We start from the raw sequence: 18,697 nt of genomic DNA, 5'->3' as shown, positions 1-18,697 counted from the left end.
GTTCGATTGCTTGAGCTGGGCGTGAATCTGTGATTGAATCGGAGAAATTGGGTTTTGTTTGAGCTAAACTTGAGCTCATCTGAAGATCGCGATTTCTCAAATCCAATGTCTAATATGGCAGGATCGAGTACCTCTGAGCTGCGAACTCCAATTTTCAATGGAGAAAATTATGAGTTCTGGAGTATCAGAATGAAAACTATTCTGAAATCTCATGGTTTATGGGATCTGGTCGAGAATGGGTTAAGTGACCTAGATCTGAAGAAGGAGAAAGAGGAGGCTGTAGACACTGAGAAGTCTATGGTGGTTCAGACTCTGATGAAGGATGCACGTGCACTTGGATTGATCCAAAGTGCTGTTTCAGATCAGCTATTTCCAAGGATTGTGAATGAGGAAACTTCGAAGGGAGCTTGGGATATTCTGAAGCTGGAATTCAGAGGAGATAAACAGGTACGAAATGTCAAATTGCAAGGGCTGCGTAGGGAATTTGAATATACCCGCATGAAGGATAGTGAATCTTTATCTGTATATCTGGTTAGGTTGTTTGATATAGTAAATCATATGAAGAGTTATGGTGAGGAACTATCTAGAGAGAGAATTGTCCAGAAGCTATTGTTTAGTTTGCCTAAATCTTATCATTCTATCTGCTCTGTAATTGAACACTCTAAGGACCTTGAAACTCTTGAGGTTCAAGAGGTTGTTGCTTCACTGAAAAGCTTTGAGCTCAGATTGGATAGACACACTGAGAATTCTACAGAAAAAGCCTTCTCTAGTCTGAATGTTGGTAGGAAAAACCCTGAAAATGGAATTGCTTCTGCAGATCAAATACCTCAGAAAAATTGGAAATCCAATGATGGAAACAAAATGGCCTGCAAACATTGTGACAGATTTCATTATGGCAAATGTTGGTATGAAGGGAAACCTAAATGCCATGGTTGTGGGAAGCCTGGACATATGATCAGAGATTGCTATGGACACAAGAATGTGCAGAGAGTGAATTATGCAAATCAGGAGGAAGATTGTGGCACTTTGTTTTATGTGTGTAATGCTGCAACTGATGTGAAGGTAAATCACTCTTGGTATATTGACAGTGGTTGTAGTAACCACATGACAGGAGATGAGGGACTTTTGGTCAATATTCAAAGGAATTTGAGCTCTAAGGTGAAGATGGGAACTAGAGAAGTGGTCCCAGTTGCTGGAAAAGGGACCTTGGTGATAAAAACTAAGTTAGGCAAGAAGCACATTCATGAAGTAATGCTTGTACCTGGCCTTGAAGAAAATCTGCTTAGTGTTGGGCAAATGATGGAACATGGCTATCACCTTGTGTTTGGAGGAAATGTGGTGAGTGTTTATGACAATCAGTCACTAGAAAATCTGATTGTGAAGGTGCAGATGACAAATAACAGATGCTTTCCATTGACAATGATGCCTGCGAGTGAGTTGGTCCTAAAAGCAAGTGTCACACATTGCTTGCAGACATGGCATAAGAGGCTGGGGCATTTAAATAAAAGAAGTATAAAATTGCTTGAGAATCAAGGGATGGTTCATGGCTTACCTCACTTGGAGCAGAAGTCAGTTGTATGTGATGGTTGTATGCTTGGAAAACAGCATAGGGATTCTTTCCCTTTGGAATCCACTTGGAGAGCTTCAAACCCTTTGGAATTGGTTCACACAGACATCTGTGGACCAATGAAAACAGAATCACTATCTGGAAACAGGTACTTTCTACTGTTTACAGATGATTTTACTAGAATGTCATGGGTGTACTTCATCAGAAATAAGTCAAGTGCATTTGAATGTTTTAGAAAATTCAAAGCTATGACTGAGCTGCAAAGTGGGTATAAGATAAAAGGCTTGAGAAGTGACAGGGGTGGAGAGTTTCTATCTGGAGAATTCAACAAGTTTTGTGAGGAATCTGGTATTCAAAGGCAGCTAACTATGGCATATTCTCCACAGCAAAATGGAGTGGCCGAGAGGAAGAACAGGACAGTAGTGGAAATTGTTCGGTTCATTTTTACACATGATTTTTCATGTTATTCACCCACTATTTTGAGTTAGTTCTTGACATTTTATAGCTTTTTTACTTCCTTTTTGTGTTTTGCTAGATTTTACCTTGGTTGGAATGAAAATGAGCTAAAAGTGCATTATTGGTTATAAACTTTGTTTTTGTTCATTTTCGTAGGTCAACTTCTTGGCCTGGGATCAACATGCTCTGGTGCTCGGATGAGATCATGATCTTCATGAGACTTGTTCCAATGGATGTTAACTACAACATATCCAAATTTGAGCTCCATTGGACAAGTATTGCCTATCCAACCAATCCAGCATGTTACCACAGCTCTGGAAATCCGGAATTGGCCAGCTTTTACCTCCATTGTGTCATCTTGATTATTCTTGTTACCATAACACTTGGTAACAAGAATTTACCTTAGTAGATGAGATATTTTCTGAAGCATTTGGCATCTTTGTGAGGACAAGGCTTCATCATTTGCAAGGGGACAAGAAGACAATGGGTGAAGACTTTGCATTAGAATACTAAAAGTAAAAACTGGAAAGGAGGAGAGAGGGAAGGAAAAGGAAGTGCAATCTGATATTGGAGAGGCTTTTGAACGGGGGTATGGGATCCATGACATCATTTCCATAATTTTGCAGAGATTTTGGAGCTGGAGATGAAGCTTGGAGCTAGGGAGCTCAAGGAGGAAGACAAGGACAACAAAGCAAGAAGTGGAAGAGATTTCCACCATTGAAGATCTTGAGCTCCCATGTTCACAAAATCTGTAACTTCTTTCTAATTTTGTTTTGAGTTTGTATTTGGAATAAGTATGAGCAACTAAACTCCATAGCTAGGGCTTAGGTTGAAGCCCTAAACATGATTATCTTATTGTTTTGATGCTTGAGTGTATGAATTTCTAGATATTGTTGAATTCCAATTCACCAAATTAATCTATCCTTGATGTGTGTTTTTCCTTGGTTGGCCATCTTTGAAAGCATGCTTCTTGAGATTGTTGGGATTATGTGTATCTTCATGTTTTCCTAAGCAATAAATGGATGGAGTAAGAACCATCCATGTGAATTGGTTTCTTGAATACCTAATGTAAACACCATGCTATTAGGGTTCTTGTGATGTTCATATTCTCTTTGAACTTAATGGGTTTTTCTTGTAATTGAATCAAAGTACTAAGCACACCTAGATTCGATTATAGGGAAGGCACAAGTATTGTAGCACTCGTACTGCACTTTACGTACATTAGAGAGAATCAATGCGTCTTGAGCCACTCGTACTGGTCTTGATTGCGAACATCTTCAACAACACGTTTAGAGTTCATCACTTGAGTATTCATGAACATTGGTAGAATTGTTTAGGGTGGATTCCGAAACCCTAGTGTTTGTTACATCTTGATTCCACTCTTTGATAATTCATCTCTGCCTTTCTTATTCAATTTCAAAGTCCATTTACTTTCATGCAATAGAAATAGGTCACTTGAACCAAACCAAACCCCCCCCCCCCCCCCCAAAATTGTGTTGTGTGTGTGTTTGAAACGTTGTGTGTTTTCTTTATTGAATTCTGTTTATTTTCGTAACTGTTTTGGACTTTTGGTCAGCGTTGTGATCTTCGTTTTTTTGTGCTGATTCCAACCGTATAAAGAACGTGAATTTTGGACAAACGGTTGGAAAGTTATAGGCAAAACACTGGACAGAGGTCGAAACTGAAAAACAGAGAAAACGACTCTGTGAAAAACGACCGGTCGCTTTCACCTAACGACCGGTCGCTCATCACGTCCAAATTTGAGTTTCGACTCTGCCAAAAACGACCGGTCGTCACTGTTCATGCGACCGGTCATCACTGTTCATTTTTCACTGTTCACGATACTATTCACAGCACTGTTCACAGGTGATAAATAGGTGATAAAAGGGCGATAGAAAGTGCTGTTTGTGTTTTTCTTTAGTTTTCTTGTGTTGTTTCATTTCTTTTACACTTTCTTACTTATTTTTAGTTTCCATTTTGCATTTGTGCATTTGTGGTGTGTCAATTAAGTGTTCTTTACGTACTCAAATTAGAACTTATAGGAAGCCGACAAGTTCTTCGTGGGATCGACCCCGTACTTACATAATCTATACTTCAATAGATTCGTGCACTTGCGGGTATTTTTAATTGGTTGTTTGCACATTAATTTGTGTCCTCTTAGGAATGCAACAGAAATGGCCAAGTCCATGTTGCATGAGAAAGGTGTTCCCTATGAGTTTTGGGCAGAAGCTGTAAATACAGCAGTCTATTTGCTGAATAGATGTCCTACCAAGGCTCTTAACAAGATAACACCATTTGAAGCTTATACTGGCAGAAAACCAGGAATTGCACATTTAAAAATATTTGGATCTCCTTGTCATGTGTTTATTCCTTCAGCATTGAGGCATAAGCTTGAAGAAAACAGTCACAAGTGTATTTTTGTAGGCTATGGTCTCTGTGAAAAGGGATATAGGCTGTTTGATCCAAGTACTAGGAAGATAATTCTGTCCAGAGATGTGCAATTTGATGAAAATGGCTTATGGAAGTGGGAAAATACAAATGAAGAAGAGATGGTAGTCCCTTTGCCTACTGAGAATCAAAGCTGTGAACCAAGTCAAAGCTTGGATACACCACTGCAAATGGATGAAGAAGTCACATTACAAGCTGAACCAAGTCAAAGCTTGGATACACAAACTCAAATAGTTGAAGATACCACTCTGCAAGATGAAGGCATAGGTGAAAGTTCTCAATTCTTTGATCACACACCAAAGAAATGGAGAAGTGTAAGTGAAATCATGGCTAAGTGTAATGTGTGTATTGTGGAACCTGAAAATTATGAAGATGCAGCTCAAGATAAGTCATGGAGAAAGGCAATGGAAGCTGAACTGGAAATGATAGAAAAAAATGACACTTGGAAACTTGTCGAGAGACCATTTGCTAAACCTGTGATTGGTGTTAAGTGGGTCTACAAGACTAAACTGAATCTAGATGGTACTGTGCAGAAAAACAAGGCTCGTTTAGTGGCTAAAGGCTACTCACAAAAGCCCGGTATTGATTACAATGAGACTTTTGCCCCTGTGGCAAGGCTAGACACCATTAGGACCTTGATTGCTCTTGCTGCACATAAGGAATGGAGCTTGTATCAACTAGATGTGAAATCTGCATTTCTTAATGGAGTTTTAAAGGAGGAAGTATATGTGGAGCAACCACAAGGATTTGTAAAGAAGGATGAGGAAACAAAGGTATACAAGTTACACAAAGCTTTGTATGGTTTGAAGCAAGCACCAAGAGCTTGGTATGACGAGATTGATGCCTATTTCAACAAGGCTGGTTTCAAGAAAAGTCCAAGTGAGGCAACTTTATATGTTAAGGCAGAAGGTTCAGATGTTCTTATTGTTTCTCTATATGTTGATGACATAGTGTACACGGGTAGCAGCTCTCAAATGATTGAAGAATTTAGGAGAGATATGATGGAACACTATGAGATGACAGATTTGGGAGTATTACACCATTTTCTTGGAATGGGGGTGATACAGTCTAAACAAAGCATTTTCTTGCATCAGAAGAAGTATGGACAGAAGCTGGTTGAAAAATTTGGTTTGAAAGATTGCAAAATAGTGGCTACACCACTTGCAATGAATGAGAAGTTAAGTAAGAATGATGGAAGTGAGGCTGCAGATGAAGGAGAATATAGACAGATTGTGGGCAGCTTGCTCTACTTGACTGCAACTAGGCCTGACATAATGTTTGCAGCTAGCCTCTTGGCAAGATTCATGCACAATCCCACCAAGAAACACATGGGAACTGCTAAAAGGGTATTGAGATACATTCAAGGAACAATAGACTTTGGAATTGTATTTGAGAAGGGAAAAGAAACTACTCTTATTGGCTATTGTGATAGTGACTGGGCAGGAAGTGAAGATGACATGAGGAGTACCTCAGGGTATGCTTTTACTATGGGATCGGGAGTGTTTTCGTGGGCTTCAATTAAGCAAAATACAGTTGCTTTGTCTACAGCAGAGGCAGAATATATAAGTGCTGCAGAGGCTACTTCTCAAGCAAAGTGGCTGAGATTTGTACTTGAAGATTTTGGAGAAGAACAGATTGAAGGAACACAGATAATGTGTGATAACACATCAGCAATTGCTATGGCAAAGAACCCTGTTTTCCACCAGAAGTCAAGGCACATTAACAGAAAGTTTCATTTCATTCGAGAAGCAATTCAAGCCAAGGAGATAGAACTTGTCTATTGCAGAACTGAGGAGCAAATTGCAGATATTCTGACTAAAGCTTTGCCTAAGGACAGGTTTGCATACTTAAGGGAATTACTTGGTGTTAAGTCGGCTAAAGGATTAGAAGGGAATGTTGGTGTGTAATCCTTCAGCCGAGTTTTTGGAGCTAAAGGAATTGTGTCTGCTCTGTTTTCATTTCCTTTTAGTTGTTTATTTTTTCTTCAGTTTTATTGTGCACCCTTGGATCACAGTCCAAGTGTTTTAATCTCTAGCATAGGTTTAAATGACATGTGTAAGCATCTAATAGGATGCTAGAACTTGAGCTTTTTGTAAATATGGTACAGGGAAGAATATCTCTTTTCCTCTCTCTGCCTAACGATTATAACCAAACAGTGGAACATATATGAAATACACATAAGCATTTTTTCATTCTCCAGAGCAACGCCCTCTCTCAATTTTTCTGTGATTTTTCTTCTTTGCTCCCAAAATATCCAAAATATGAAATGCTGAAACTAAGAATTCTAACATATTCACCCTATCATTGGTGTGATTTAAATCAAATTTTTTATTGATATAATTACTAAGAGCATCTGATATAATTGTTTATTGAAACTCAATCGTGCTTCCCACAAAGTAAAATTTCCACCGCACTTTATGGATATGTTTAACTTCCCACTCAAAAAAGTTGCTCCTTGTTGGATATTCTTGATGCAGATGTTAATGTTTTTTGGCGAATTTGAATTAATTTCCTACCTCTTGGCAAATCTAGCCATAGAAAAAGGTTGCTCCTGCATTGTGTTATGAGTCCTGTTGCAATGAAGAGATCATTTTCAAGTGGAAGATTCTTTCCCACTAGGCCTTCAAGAGCTCGAAATACAGTACTTCCAGTCTTTTGGTTTTCTTTGGGGGAATATGGATTAAGCTGGCAAATCAAAGATTTTGGTATGGATTAATTAGCTATTACAATTATTTGTTCATGATCCATTAATGAGTGAGTCTTCTCTACGAATCGAGAATTATAGTATACAACTAGTGTATAGAACATCCTTTATAGGTTTTAAAACCAACACATGAAGGTTCTTGTCAAAAGGACGTTGTATACACCCGTTGCACATAGGACTATACTTGGTACGTTTTAATATATTGTTTCTTTGGAGTACGTTTTAATGATATTTTTTCTTAATGTCAAAAAACTGAGAACTCTATCCCCCGAGGGGCAAACCGAGCAGCGGATGCTGCAGCTCGGCGAGCTAGGAGGAGGATGCGCGATGAAGTTTGGGCTTCCAGCCCCCCATCCTCTCTGGTCTTTGTGTTGCAAGCTGAAGGACTTCCTTGCCCCCCGCGGTGCTAGTGCGTCTGTGCTGGAGGCGGACGAGCTCCCCTTTTGGAGGCGTCATAGTTACTGCTCTCTAGTTTTCTTTTTTCTAGCTTTTGTGCTTTATGTTGTTGCTGTTTCCTTCCTTTTCATTCTGTCTTTTTTCTAGCTTTTGTGATTGAAAGTACTCTTGACCTATAAAAAAAAATGTCGTTAGACAAGAGGGCTCTTGATAGCATGTAAAACTAGGAAATCACAGAGAATGTTTTGGCTGAATTGATTCTATCACTACGATGGATCCATGTATGTATAATTCAAAATTGAGTAAATCTGTTACAAGAATTAGAGATAATCTCAAATTACACGTGAGCTTATCACATATATTCATACACAGGAAACTATCTAGAATTCAAAAGTACATACAACAGATAAGATTATGAGTTTGAAGTTTTTCTAATACAGTTTACCAAACACAGCAGAAGCAGTTTTAAAAAAAAACACAGCAATATCAAATAGCCCTAATAGAAACACTCTAACACTTGGTGAATTCTGTTTCTCTAGTGGACTTGTTTTGGTGGAGCTTTTATTTCCAAAATCGAAAATTCCTACCTGCTGGGAGTTGTTAGCAATAATTGTATTCCCAGAAATGATATAGATGCCTTGGCCCCGCTTTCTTTTGAGTGTATAATCTTGGGACCTCACCCGGACATGCATGCTTCGGCTATCATGTATACTTGAATCTGTGAAATGTTAGTCGATGTTGGTTGCAAAGAAACCTTGTGTAAGTATTATACATTAGCAAAGGCAGTTTGGGTTGCTGAGATTTGAAGAATAGCTTGTGCTTCTTCTTCTTCTGCAGGTGAGTTAGTGTTTTAACAAATACATAATATCTTAGAAAGAATGAAATATACCGCTATGAAATGTATCGTTGAATCTCTGCCAAGGAAACCAGATCTCGGTTTGGGTTTTGAAGCGAACATCAGTTGAGGTCGAACTCAATACTCAAAATTCAAATAGAATTCAGAATCACCTGTTAACAGATGAGAAGAGGAAGAAGAAGATGAAGAAGATTTGAGAAGTAAGAAACATATACCTTGTGATTGTAATCCCCTGCTAACTTATACGCTGTAGAATCACGAGAACCAACATCGCCAATTATATTACAGGGAGCAAGTATACCCGTGGCAGAAACATCAACATCCTCAGGTGCACATAGAGTTGAACCAACGTGAGAACCCTCACTGGAAGAATTGGAGTTGGAAATTGGTGGTAATAACACCTCAGACTGATTAGCAGACAAAACTGGCAAATAAACCTGTGAGGAAGATGTCTCTTGAGGATTTAAGGTAGATGCTGCCGGTGCCATAGATGATATTTCAGGTTCTTGGGGAAGAGTAATATCTGGTGAAGCTAACACTGATGGAACTAGAACTGATGTAGAAGAAGAATCACCCTCTGATTTTGATGCCTTTAGACCTTGAAAAGGAGAAAGTTTTTTTCTTTTTTTTCTTTTTTTTCTTTTATAAAGAAAAGGAGAAACATTTTCATTATTAGAGAAAGATGCTTGAGCTGTCATGGCAGGGAGTGTAGCAGGAGGAGAAGTGCCTTGGTAGACATAGTTAGATCGATGATCACAATCAAGTGCGCTATGGCATTGTCGTAGTCCGATGGCAAGCCATTGAGATCGTCGACAGAAATTGAAACTCTCGCATCATCATTGATATTTTTGACGGGAAGTAGAATCTTTTTGATGGAATCGCCAAATTCGAATAAATTTACATTTAGAAATGGCCACTCAAAGTCATCCTTGAGTCGCGTAGGCACCATACAGAGAAATGAAAACGCCATTGATAGAGAGAAAGCTTGGGTTTTAGAATTTGTAGAAAATCCAAGAACAGAGAGAAAATCTGGAAAAATCGAGAATTGAAGCTAAGAAGATCACAAGAACAGAAAGAAATTAGGTTTCAGATTGGAAATTTGCAGATAGAATAAATAAGGATATAATCCGGATACTCTTTTATAGGTAAGAGAGAGAGAGAGAGAGAGAGAGAGAGCATTCGTTGAAATAAGGTGGAGTGTCCAACACGGCACCGACAAGCCTCAGAAACGTGTTGTATCACGGTCAACTCCAGCTGTAGCCTGTAGCTTTAATGACTTGGGGGTGGGGTTGGTATCCAATCCGTACGCTTAATGACTATGGAGGGTGTATTCACAACTACCTCTTCCAGTAACAAGACTTTAAAATACACAATTATTCTCTAAAGGATGGAAAAATGACGTCATTCATGAAGGGATTTTATTATTTTCTTTTTAGATACAAACAATATTATACTATCTCTCAAGGATGTAAAAGAGAAGGGGATTTTATTATTTTCTTTTTAGATACAAATAAAACTTCTCATTCCTCAGAACTTGTATTGAAACTTACACTATCTATGGTGTGAGCATTTTAATGCTTATAGAATACTCCTCAAGATGAATTGGCAAAAGTCCAGGTGTTAAGCTGAGTTGTCCATTATGCTGATGTGTGTGATTGTTAGTGTTCACGTGGGTCTGTTAAAGTTAGTTAAGCAATGGATTAAGCGTTAAGTAAATCCGTAATTCACTGTTTATCTCATCTCTTTGATACAATTATCTTCTATCTCCATCGCTTTCGTGTTCTTCTCTAGTTCTACCTTTTTTTTGTTTCTGTCTTCTCTCAAGAACAATAGCTTTCTTCTAGCTTCTCCATTTCTGTCTTCTCCCATGTCTCCATACATCATCTCTCCTCTCAAAGGAAAGAGCATATTGCCTTCTAAATTATTTGATACATTAGATTATCCACCCGGTCAATGGTGTGATTTAAATCAAATTGTTTATTGATATAATTACTAAGAGCATCTGATATAATTGTTTATTGAAACTCAATCGAGCTTCCCACAAAGTAAAATTTGATATGTTTAACTTCCCACTCAAAAAATTTTCTCCTTGTTGGATATTCTTGATGCAGATGTTTTTTTTGTTTTTTTTTTTTTGAGAGAACCTCGACGGAACGAGGGAGACTTTATTGATAAAACGAAAAATTACAACGGGGGGGACAAGACGCCTGACCCGACTCAACACATCACATAATAGGGCGTCCTGAATAAGATCAGGGGGCACCTCAAACCAAAAATAGTTGTCCACATTATGCAGACCAAAACGAGCAAGTCGGTGTGCAACACCATTTGCTTCCTTGTAAGTAAATTGAAAAAGAGAGCCAGGAAATTGTTTCTGAAGATGCCTTACATCTTCAACAATGGTACCAATGTTTGAATAATCCTGTCCTGCTCGGTTTACAGCTGCAACCACCACAGCAGAGTCCCCTTCAAAGATGGGAGATGCAGTCCCAAGTGAGAGAGCAAGCACCACCCCTTCACGAGCTGCAAGAATTTCTGCATGTTCAGCCGACAGCACTTCCCCAATGGCTGGAGTTTTTGACTTGACAAACTTAGTGGTAGAGCTGGAAAACTTAGAATCAAAATGATTAAATCCAAGACCACCTTTGTCCCCATGAAGTTTTCCCATATTCAACATTTTGTCAATTTTTGTGGCACCAATGGTCATAGATATAATCTTACTTTTTGATTCATTCAATTCACCTAGGAGCTGTTTGTTTGAGTTCTGGAACCCAATGTTACTCTCCTTGAGCACATTAACTTGATTTTCAAGATTACTCCTAATTGACACAAGTACAACAATTTCTTTTTCTAGAGACTCAAATTTGTCACTCAACTCCTTTTTGGTTTCTTTTAAGATGAGAAGGTCATGTTGAAGTTCTTGGTTATTGGCCTCAAGTTTAAGACTCTCTTCTTTCAAGGAAAAAGTCTCTTTGAACAAGCAATCATATTTTCTTCCTAATGACTCGAATGACAGGTCATCAGACTCAAAATCAGAATCATCAGACACAGGCTGCACAGAGGCAACGAAGGCAACATGTTGGTCTTCATTATCAGAGGAAGATGAATCCTCTTAAGACACTTCACTTTCACTCTCACTCCAACTCACTTTCATGGCCTTGTCCTTTCCTTTGGAGTATTTTTCCTGATTGTTTGCACAGTCAGCAGCATAGTGACCAATGCCTCCACATGTGAAGCACTCGATAGATTTTCTAAAGTCTTTAGTGAAAGGTTTGACATCCTTGTTCCTCTCATTAGACCGATCAGTTGATGGTCTAAACTGTCTCTCACTACCAGAGCTACCCTCTCTAGCAAACTTTCCCTTATCCTTAAGAATCCTCCTAAATTTTTTGACAAACAAGGCCATTTCATCCTCAAAATTTGAGGATTTTTCACCACCTTTCAGAGAAGAAACATGCACTCCTTGAAGTGCAACACTTTTTGATTTTTTAGTGTCATTTTCTTCCATATTCAACTCCATCTCATAGGTTTTTAATTTTCCTACAAGCTTGCCAAGCTTAATTTCATTTAAGTTTTGGACCTCCATGATTGCGGTTTTCTTTGCTCTAAATCTAGATGGTAGAACACGAAGAATTTTCTGAACAACAAGAAGCTCTTGAATAGGTTGACCAAGACTCATGGCTTCATTTGTAATCATTTCTACTCTCCCATAGAACTCAGAAATAGACTCAGTTTCAGACATCCTAAGTTCTTCAAATTGTGCAAGCACCATCTGAAGTTTTAGGGTTCTAACTTGGTCATCCCCTTCATGAACCACCCTTAGTTTATCCCAAGCCTTTTTAGCATTTGGGATGTGTTGTATATGTGCAAACTGTGTGCTAGACAAAGCTGTAACTAAGGCATTTCTGGCCTTCTTGTTTGCATATGCAGCAAACACCTCTGCTTCAATCCATTCAGACCTAGGTTTGGGCACAACTTCACCCTCAACAGTCTTGACCGGAGCAACCCACTCTTTTGTGAGATACACACTTGCATACTCATCAAGAGCATCAAGAAATATCTCAAATTTTTCTCTCCAAGCAGCATAGTTATTTCCGTCAAAATAAGGTGGTGAGTTGCAAGATCCAGCAACTCGATCCCTTTCCATAGTGAGTACACCTAAACACCAAAACAAATCTTAGGATCTCTCTATTTGTGTTAAGAGCTGAAGCTCTGATACCAATTGAAATTGATACTTAGGTGACGAGGGGTAAATTTAACTAAACAAACAAGACACAACAACTCAACAATCAAGAGAACACACAGAGTATGCCACAGAGTACCTGCAGTCATAGAAGATTACTAGTGACAACCTAGGCACTCAGAAGGACCCATCAATCTAGGCATCCCCTGTGCTAGCAACAACTATAGTGAAAGTGTGTGAAGTCATCAATATCAAGTAAACAGCAAACAGCAGATATAGATGACTAGTCAACCATCAAGAACAGAAACCTAGATAAATTTACAGATATGCAAAACAGGTTTTGTTTACCCAGAAACCCACCATTGGGAAAACTGGGAGTCATCAACCGACTAGGCAATCCACTAAGTAGAAAAAGATTCTTACAAAGGAATACAAGCAAGCTCAAGCAAAACCTAGATCTATTTAGGAAGATGAGCTATACCTCCTTTGTGCAATCTTCTTCTCCAACTTAGCAAAGCTCAAAGCTAAGTTCTTCATGGCAATGGCAGCTCCTTCTCCAGCTCGATCATCCCATGGCACTAGCTTGCAAGCTCCAACTTTAGAACGAAGCCAAACTTTGGATTCAAGGGAGAAAGACCCATTTCTTCAAGAAACCATACTCTTGAAGAAATCAGTCACGAATCCGATCTAGATCTATATGAGAGAATGATTTAAATAGCTAGATGCAAATTCATATTTCAAAAGCAGTTTTTCAAAAAGAAATCAATTAGAAAAACTCATAGATGAAATATATGGTTTACTCTTGTGGAATAAGAAGAGAAAGATGGCAAGCCAATCTTTCCAAAACTACCACACAAAAGAGACGGCTTCCAAATGAGGGATATTTCTTGCTTTTACAGACAAAAGATTCCCTTAGGTCAGACTGACACATGGCAGTAGAGAGAGAAATAGAATAGGACAAAACATATGGTTAACCAGCTGGAAATCGCACTGAGCAAAGATGACTAGTCATCTTTTATGAAAACAGTTTTAATGCATGATATGCAATGCATGATTTACCTTTGTCAAATTGCTTGAACCTCCATAGGATAGATGAGATTTAAGAACACTTAGAGATGCTAATCTTAATCTATCCTTGAGCTTGATAAATACATATAAAAGACCTATTACAAAATTGTCAAGGGAAGCCAAAAGAATTAATCAAAATTCATACATTAACAAAAACTCATAACCAACCATGCCACAACTCACTCAGCAAGCCTCAGGCATTTGCATGGCTTAGGTCCACTTAAGCTTATAATGTGGCTCGGAACTAAAATAAAGGTTTTCTTCGCTTAACGTTGCGTGTTATATGGCGTGTTTGTGCCCGGGCTCTGCTGTATTGTAACGGGCTGTGGCTGGGCCAAGCTGTGCTTGACTGGACAATGAGCGTGGGTTCTTGGAACCAGTTCATTTTATAGGCTCGTTGTGATCTCTTTGCGTGGTGGGTCGCGTATTGGCTTGGCATGGTATGCGGACCATAACTTGTGTAAGCACATACGACAAATTTCTGCGTACCCCAGTCGAGCTTCTTTCTCCATTGAGCTTTGTACTAAGCTAGAAACATATTTGGGCCCAACCTTGGATTTTTCGGGCCTCAACAACCGTCGTCTAAATACTGCGACGGTTTTTAACTACCGTAGTGTTAAAATTCATACTATGACGATGGTTTTTATCTAGCGACGTATGAAATATAATACTACGACGATGTTTTCAAAATACCGTCATTTTTCATACTTTAAAATGTTAAAAATATTTTCACTTGTTGTCTTTGTGCATGTTATATTCTTTCATTCCTCTGTAATCATGGTTTCAAAAACTCAAAGTAAGGAAGTCAGTGGGAAAAAAACTCAAAATAAGATCGCAATGTTTCAAAAGCTCAAAGTAAGGAAGACAAATCGACTAAAAGCAAGCTACACAAGTCCCCTAAGAAGATGAAATTTGTTTCTTGTAATGAGAAAAAAGCAACTAGCACAGATGATGAGGCAAAATTAAATCGTGGTATAAACAAAGTGAGCCGAGTTGTGAAGAGAAGAATTCAAAAAATAAAAAATGTTGTTGAGTACAATTAAAGAGGGAAACCACATGGTAAGGCAGCTGTTGAGATGCAATCGTACATTGGGGTGTGCACACACGAGAGTCCGTTGTCGATTTAAGACCACTGATCTAGAAGTCAATGCCATTTTCTATATAATCTACAACTAGCACAACTACATTTGATGATGAGGCAAAATTAAATCGTGGTATAAACAAAGTGACCCTAAACCCTAAAAAATTCCTCAATTGAAACTCTTAAATGGATCTATATGCCCACATGCTAAGTAACATGTATATCGTATGAAATTGCATGCTTTGTCACCTTTCTACGTGGCCGGCCCAAAATCATCTCCCTCGGAGGCTCGGAATCTCTCACACACAAACGGGCACACACACTTGTAACTTGTGAGGGCCATGCATTGCATGCACGTCATTTTCTTGTTTGCACAAGAGGACGTGACGAGTCTTAATGATGGTGCAGATTCATTTCACACAAGAAACAAAATTGGAAGCTGAGAAAATCAATACAAGATTAGGAAAAACTCATCGACCGAGCAAAAGCAGCTTTTCTTCAGAACTTAACAAAAACTTATCACTGTTTTCAATACCTACAACATACATGCAGCTTCTATGCATTGGCAGACCATCAGGCATCATGCAGTGCAGGGATCTAATTTTGTACATTTTGACGAATCGGTTAAATTACATGCATATTTATTTATGAGCTGTTTAGAATTGGGTACCAAAATAGTAGAATCAGTTATATGGTCCTTGTGACCGGTGCCCTTCGGGGCATTTTTGCGCTTTTAATGGCTGTTGTAACGAACCTTCGCGGCGATGAACGAAACATCTCCCTATCGTTTGACAAACAAAAAAAAAAGTAGAAGAATACATTAGGATTTTCTCAAAGTTCTAATGTATTATAAGATGTAATTTAAACAAGCCTAAACTCATTCATGAAAGTTTATTGACATAGTTCACATGTTCACTCTAATACTGTCCAAACAGGTCAGAAAAACTAGTTCAAATGCCCATCAGCATGGGCTGGGCCTCAGAAAGCCCAAGCCCATTAAGATCCTACTCAAGGTCTTTTTCGGTACTGTAGCTACATAAGGAAAATAGAAAAATAGAAAAAAAAAAATATATATAAAAGGAGAATTTAATTAACACAAGGTAGCTGCTTCCTCAATTACTCTAAGCATGTGGTGAATTGCTGTTGCTATGTCATCCACCGAACTCAGTAAGCACCCTTCTTCAATCTGCATGCAGAATTAGAATGTTCGAATTTTAGACCCAAATTCATTGATTTCTTAAAAAAGCAAACAAATATCTGCAAATAAGGAAACGTCTCTAACGTACACAAAAATGCAAAACCTTAATTATTGGTGGTGAAACTATCAAAACAGAATGACGAAGACGCTGATTCTAGTAGATCAAGGTTTGATACGTATGTAAAAATAATTTATACGTGTATGTCAAAGTGATTAATAAGAAAGTAAGAGTTCCGAACAAACATTTTCCTTATTATTGCGTATATACGTACCTTGACACTGATGGAGTAGAGAACAAAAGGGTCCATGGTGGTAACAGTGAGATGAAGGATGGTGAGCTGAAGGGATTGAATTCCACCAACCAACTTGGAAAGCTGTCTGGGGCTAATTCTGCGTGACATGATCTTAAGGTTTGCATGGGTCTCGATTAATGTGACCTCAATATCGGCTATGGCTGCCTTGGTTTTTGATGTGAATTTGTTGGGGCAGTGAGACCAAGTGTACTGAGGGCATTCTAGTAATTGTGCAAAAGGGGTTTGCACGACTTTGGAGGTGGAGGTGGAGACATCTGCATTGTGTAGAAGTTGGAGTTTCTGAGCTTCAAGGGAATGCAAGAGGTGCTCAAGCTCCTTCACGAATTCTATGGCTCCTCCTACTATGGAGGCCTGGTCACCCTACACACACAAACAATGAGAAGGAAACAAAAACAAGATGAAAAAAGTGGAAGCAGGAGATTAAATTATTGGTCTTACTTTTTCATGTATAAAGTGTACACAACAGTGTATATATATTGTTCTGAAAAAGTGGACATGCAGTGTATAGTAATTATGATAATTATATATAATTAAATTGAGAAATGTTATTGATTATGATGGGATTAGAAGTAATTTAACAACAGTGTCTAATAACCACAACATGAGTTAAGGAGAAGAAATAATAATAGAAAGCGTGCATGTCATAAATTTCACTAAAATCCTAACCAAAGGATAGTATTTTGTATTTAAACACTTCTTGATACTAATTAATCTTCTTTCTTCTTCAATTTTAATTAGTGAGGGTGTGTTTAGAGAGAGAGAGAGAGAGAGAGAGAGAACCCTTTGGACATAAGAGTCAGGCATGAGAGAGCGCAGAATGGCAAGATGCTCATTCATTTGTTTTCTGCGGTTTCTCTCAACAGCAATGTGAGTCATTCTCTGAGTCTCAGCTTCTTCCTTGTTCTTGCAAACCCTTGGCTTTCTCCTCCTCTTCTTCCGCCCTTGCTGCTGCTGCTGAGCATTATTATTGTTTACACCCAGAGAACTCTGCTTCTGCCTACCACCACCACCTGCTGCTGCGGCTTCCAAATTCAACGCCCTCTTAATTTGGGTGTCTTGATCAGATTTCATGCTACTGGTGCTGGTGCAGAAGTACTTGTCTGGAGGTATGAAATTGCTAGTCGTCCCTGAAGAGTCTTCGAAGCTGTAGGGGGTTGCGGAGATGGTATCATAAATGATGAAGTTGAAAGGCTCATTAGAAGTAAGAGCTTCTAAAGCCATTGTCATGTATTTCTCTCTTTCTGTTGGCACTTCTTCTTCAGCACCTTTATTTGATTCACTGGCACTTGAATATATATTGACTTATAAACACTACCCTTTAGCTCCTTTTCTATTCAAGGACCACAATCATTTTACAGAAAAACCCACCGCACCATCCCTTCAACCTAACAGAGAGAGAGAGAGAGAGAGAGAGAGAGGGAAATGGTGCACGTGAGAGAGGCAGAAAAGGTGAGGTGCTTTTCAGCTTCGAAAAGTGAAGGAAAGAGAAAGAGAGAAAGAGGGTTCTCTCTCTCTCTGTCTCTCTCTCTCTTTTCTATCTGTCATCTTAGTTTTGGTTTCCTTCCCAATTTCGTAGACGGTGTCAAAAAGAGTGGCCCAGTATGTGCAGTGGACCAGAGAAGGGAAGGTGGGGGACCCAAATCTATATAGATATATGCATACAAACAACACAACAAGCTGTGCAAAAGCAGCTCCTCACATTCAAATCTGTGTTTGGTTTTGGAGGAAGTGACTGGCTCACGTACCCTACCAACACATAGATAGATTCTCTCCTCTTATTTATTATAAACTCTACATACAATTTCTCCTATGCGGACATTATGTGTTTTCTACTATCCCTCTTTGCTTTATACCATGTTTACAATATATGTTTATCATGTTTATGTAGATATAATATGTATATACATATCGCCTAATAAAATGAAAATTGGTTTATTACATGTCAAAGACCAGCAGCAAATGCAGGAGGAGGAGGTCATTGCAACGTCAATTGTCAACCCTGTAGGTGATATTGACATATTGAAAGGAAAATGTGAGCAGCAACACTAAGTATTAAAGGGATCAAAAGCTCATTAATTAACCCTAATCATGAGCCTTCTTCATTCTTTCTATTGCTAATGCTTTGATGCTTAACAATATTAGGCCAATTATATCAAGAAACAGCGAGGCTTAATACTATACAACCAGCTAACTAGTATTATCCCATCCATCCAGAAAAGCAAAAAGGCTGTATTATCATACATAGTATAGGTATCAATAATTGGTATAAAAGGATCCATTATTTGCAAGTTACATTCAGAAAATGATCAACTTTATTTAAAAGGGAAAACAAACTATTCATTGAGTGTAAAAACCACCCTCTCCATGTGTTCCATTGTATATAGAAACAGAGTGAAAAAGACTTGTCCCTCTGCCTGTGCAGCTTA

At 38.6% G+C, this 18,697-nt stretch overlaps 1 protein-coding gene and 1 long non-coding RNA gene across 4 annotated transcripts; both read right to left on the bottom strand.

Annotated features, from left to right (window-relative positions):
- Positions 1 to 7,164: 7,164 nt before the first annotated feature.
- On the bottom strand, positions 7,165 to 9,557 carry LOC148294395 (uncharacterized). 2 transcript variants are annotated; one of them, XR_015835658.1, is made up of 3 exons: positions 8,461 to 9,542; positions 8,159 to 8,289; positions 7,165 to 7,744 (listed from the first exon to the last, which is right to left on the bottom strand). It is a non-coding gene; the product is annotated as an uncharacterized LOC148294395 (long non-coding RNA). The 2 variants fall into 2 exon arrangements; XR_015835657.1 differs by having other exon boundaries at positions 8,159 to 9,557.
- Positions 9,558 to 15,251: 5,694 nt separating this feature from the next.
- Positions 15,252 to 17,709, bottom strand: LOC110768367 (transcription factor bHLH71-like). 2 transcript variants are annotated; one of them, XM_088252929.1, is made up of 4 exons: positions 17,052 to 17,709; positions 16,230 to 16,631; positions 15,880 to 15,945; positions 15,252 to 15,540 (listed from the first exon to the last, which is right to left on the bottom strand). In XM_088252929.1, the coding sequence occupies exons 1-4, from the start codon at positions 17,496 to 17,498 to the stop codon at positions 15,493 to 15,495; spliced, it is 963 nt and encodes a 320-aa protein (XP_088109055.1). In that variant the 5' UTR covers positions 17,499 to 17,709; the 3' UTR covers positions 15,252 to 15,492. The 2 variants fall into 2 exon arrangements, with proteins under 2 accessions (XP_088109055.1, XP_021827785.1); XM_021972093.2 differs by lacking the exon at positions 15,252 to 15,540 and having other exon boundaries at positions 15,586 to 15,945; positions 17,052 to 17,706.
- Positions 17,710 to 18,697: the final 988 nt, after the last annotated feature.

The sequence above is a fragment of the Prunus avium genome, chromosome 5 (genome assembly GCF_965620075.1).
Source record: "Prunus avium chromosome 5, drPruAviu1.hap1.1, whole genome shotgun sequence".
In the NCBI taxonomy this organism is placed as follows: Eukaryota; Viridiplantae; Streptophyta; class Magnoliopsida; order Rosales; family Rosaceae; genus Prunus; species Prunus avium.
Note: the sequence above shows the minus strand (reverse complement) of the source record. Positions and strands in the feature narration are given on the sequence as shown.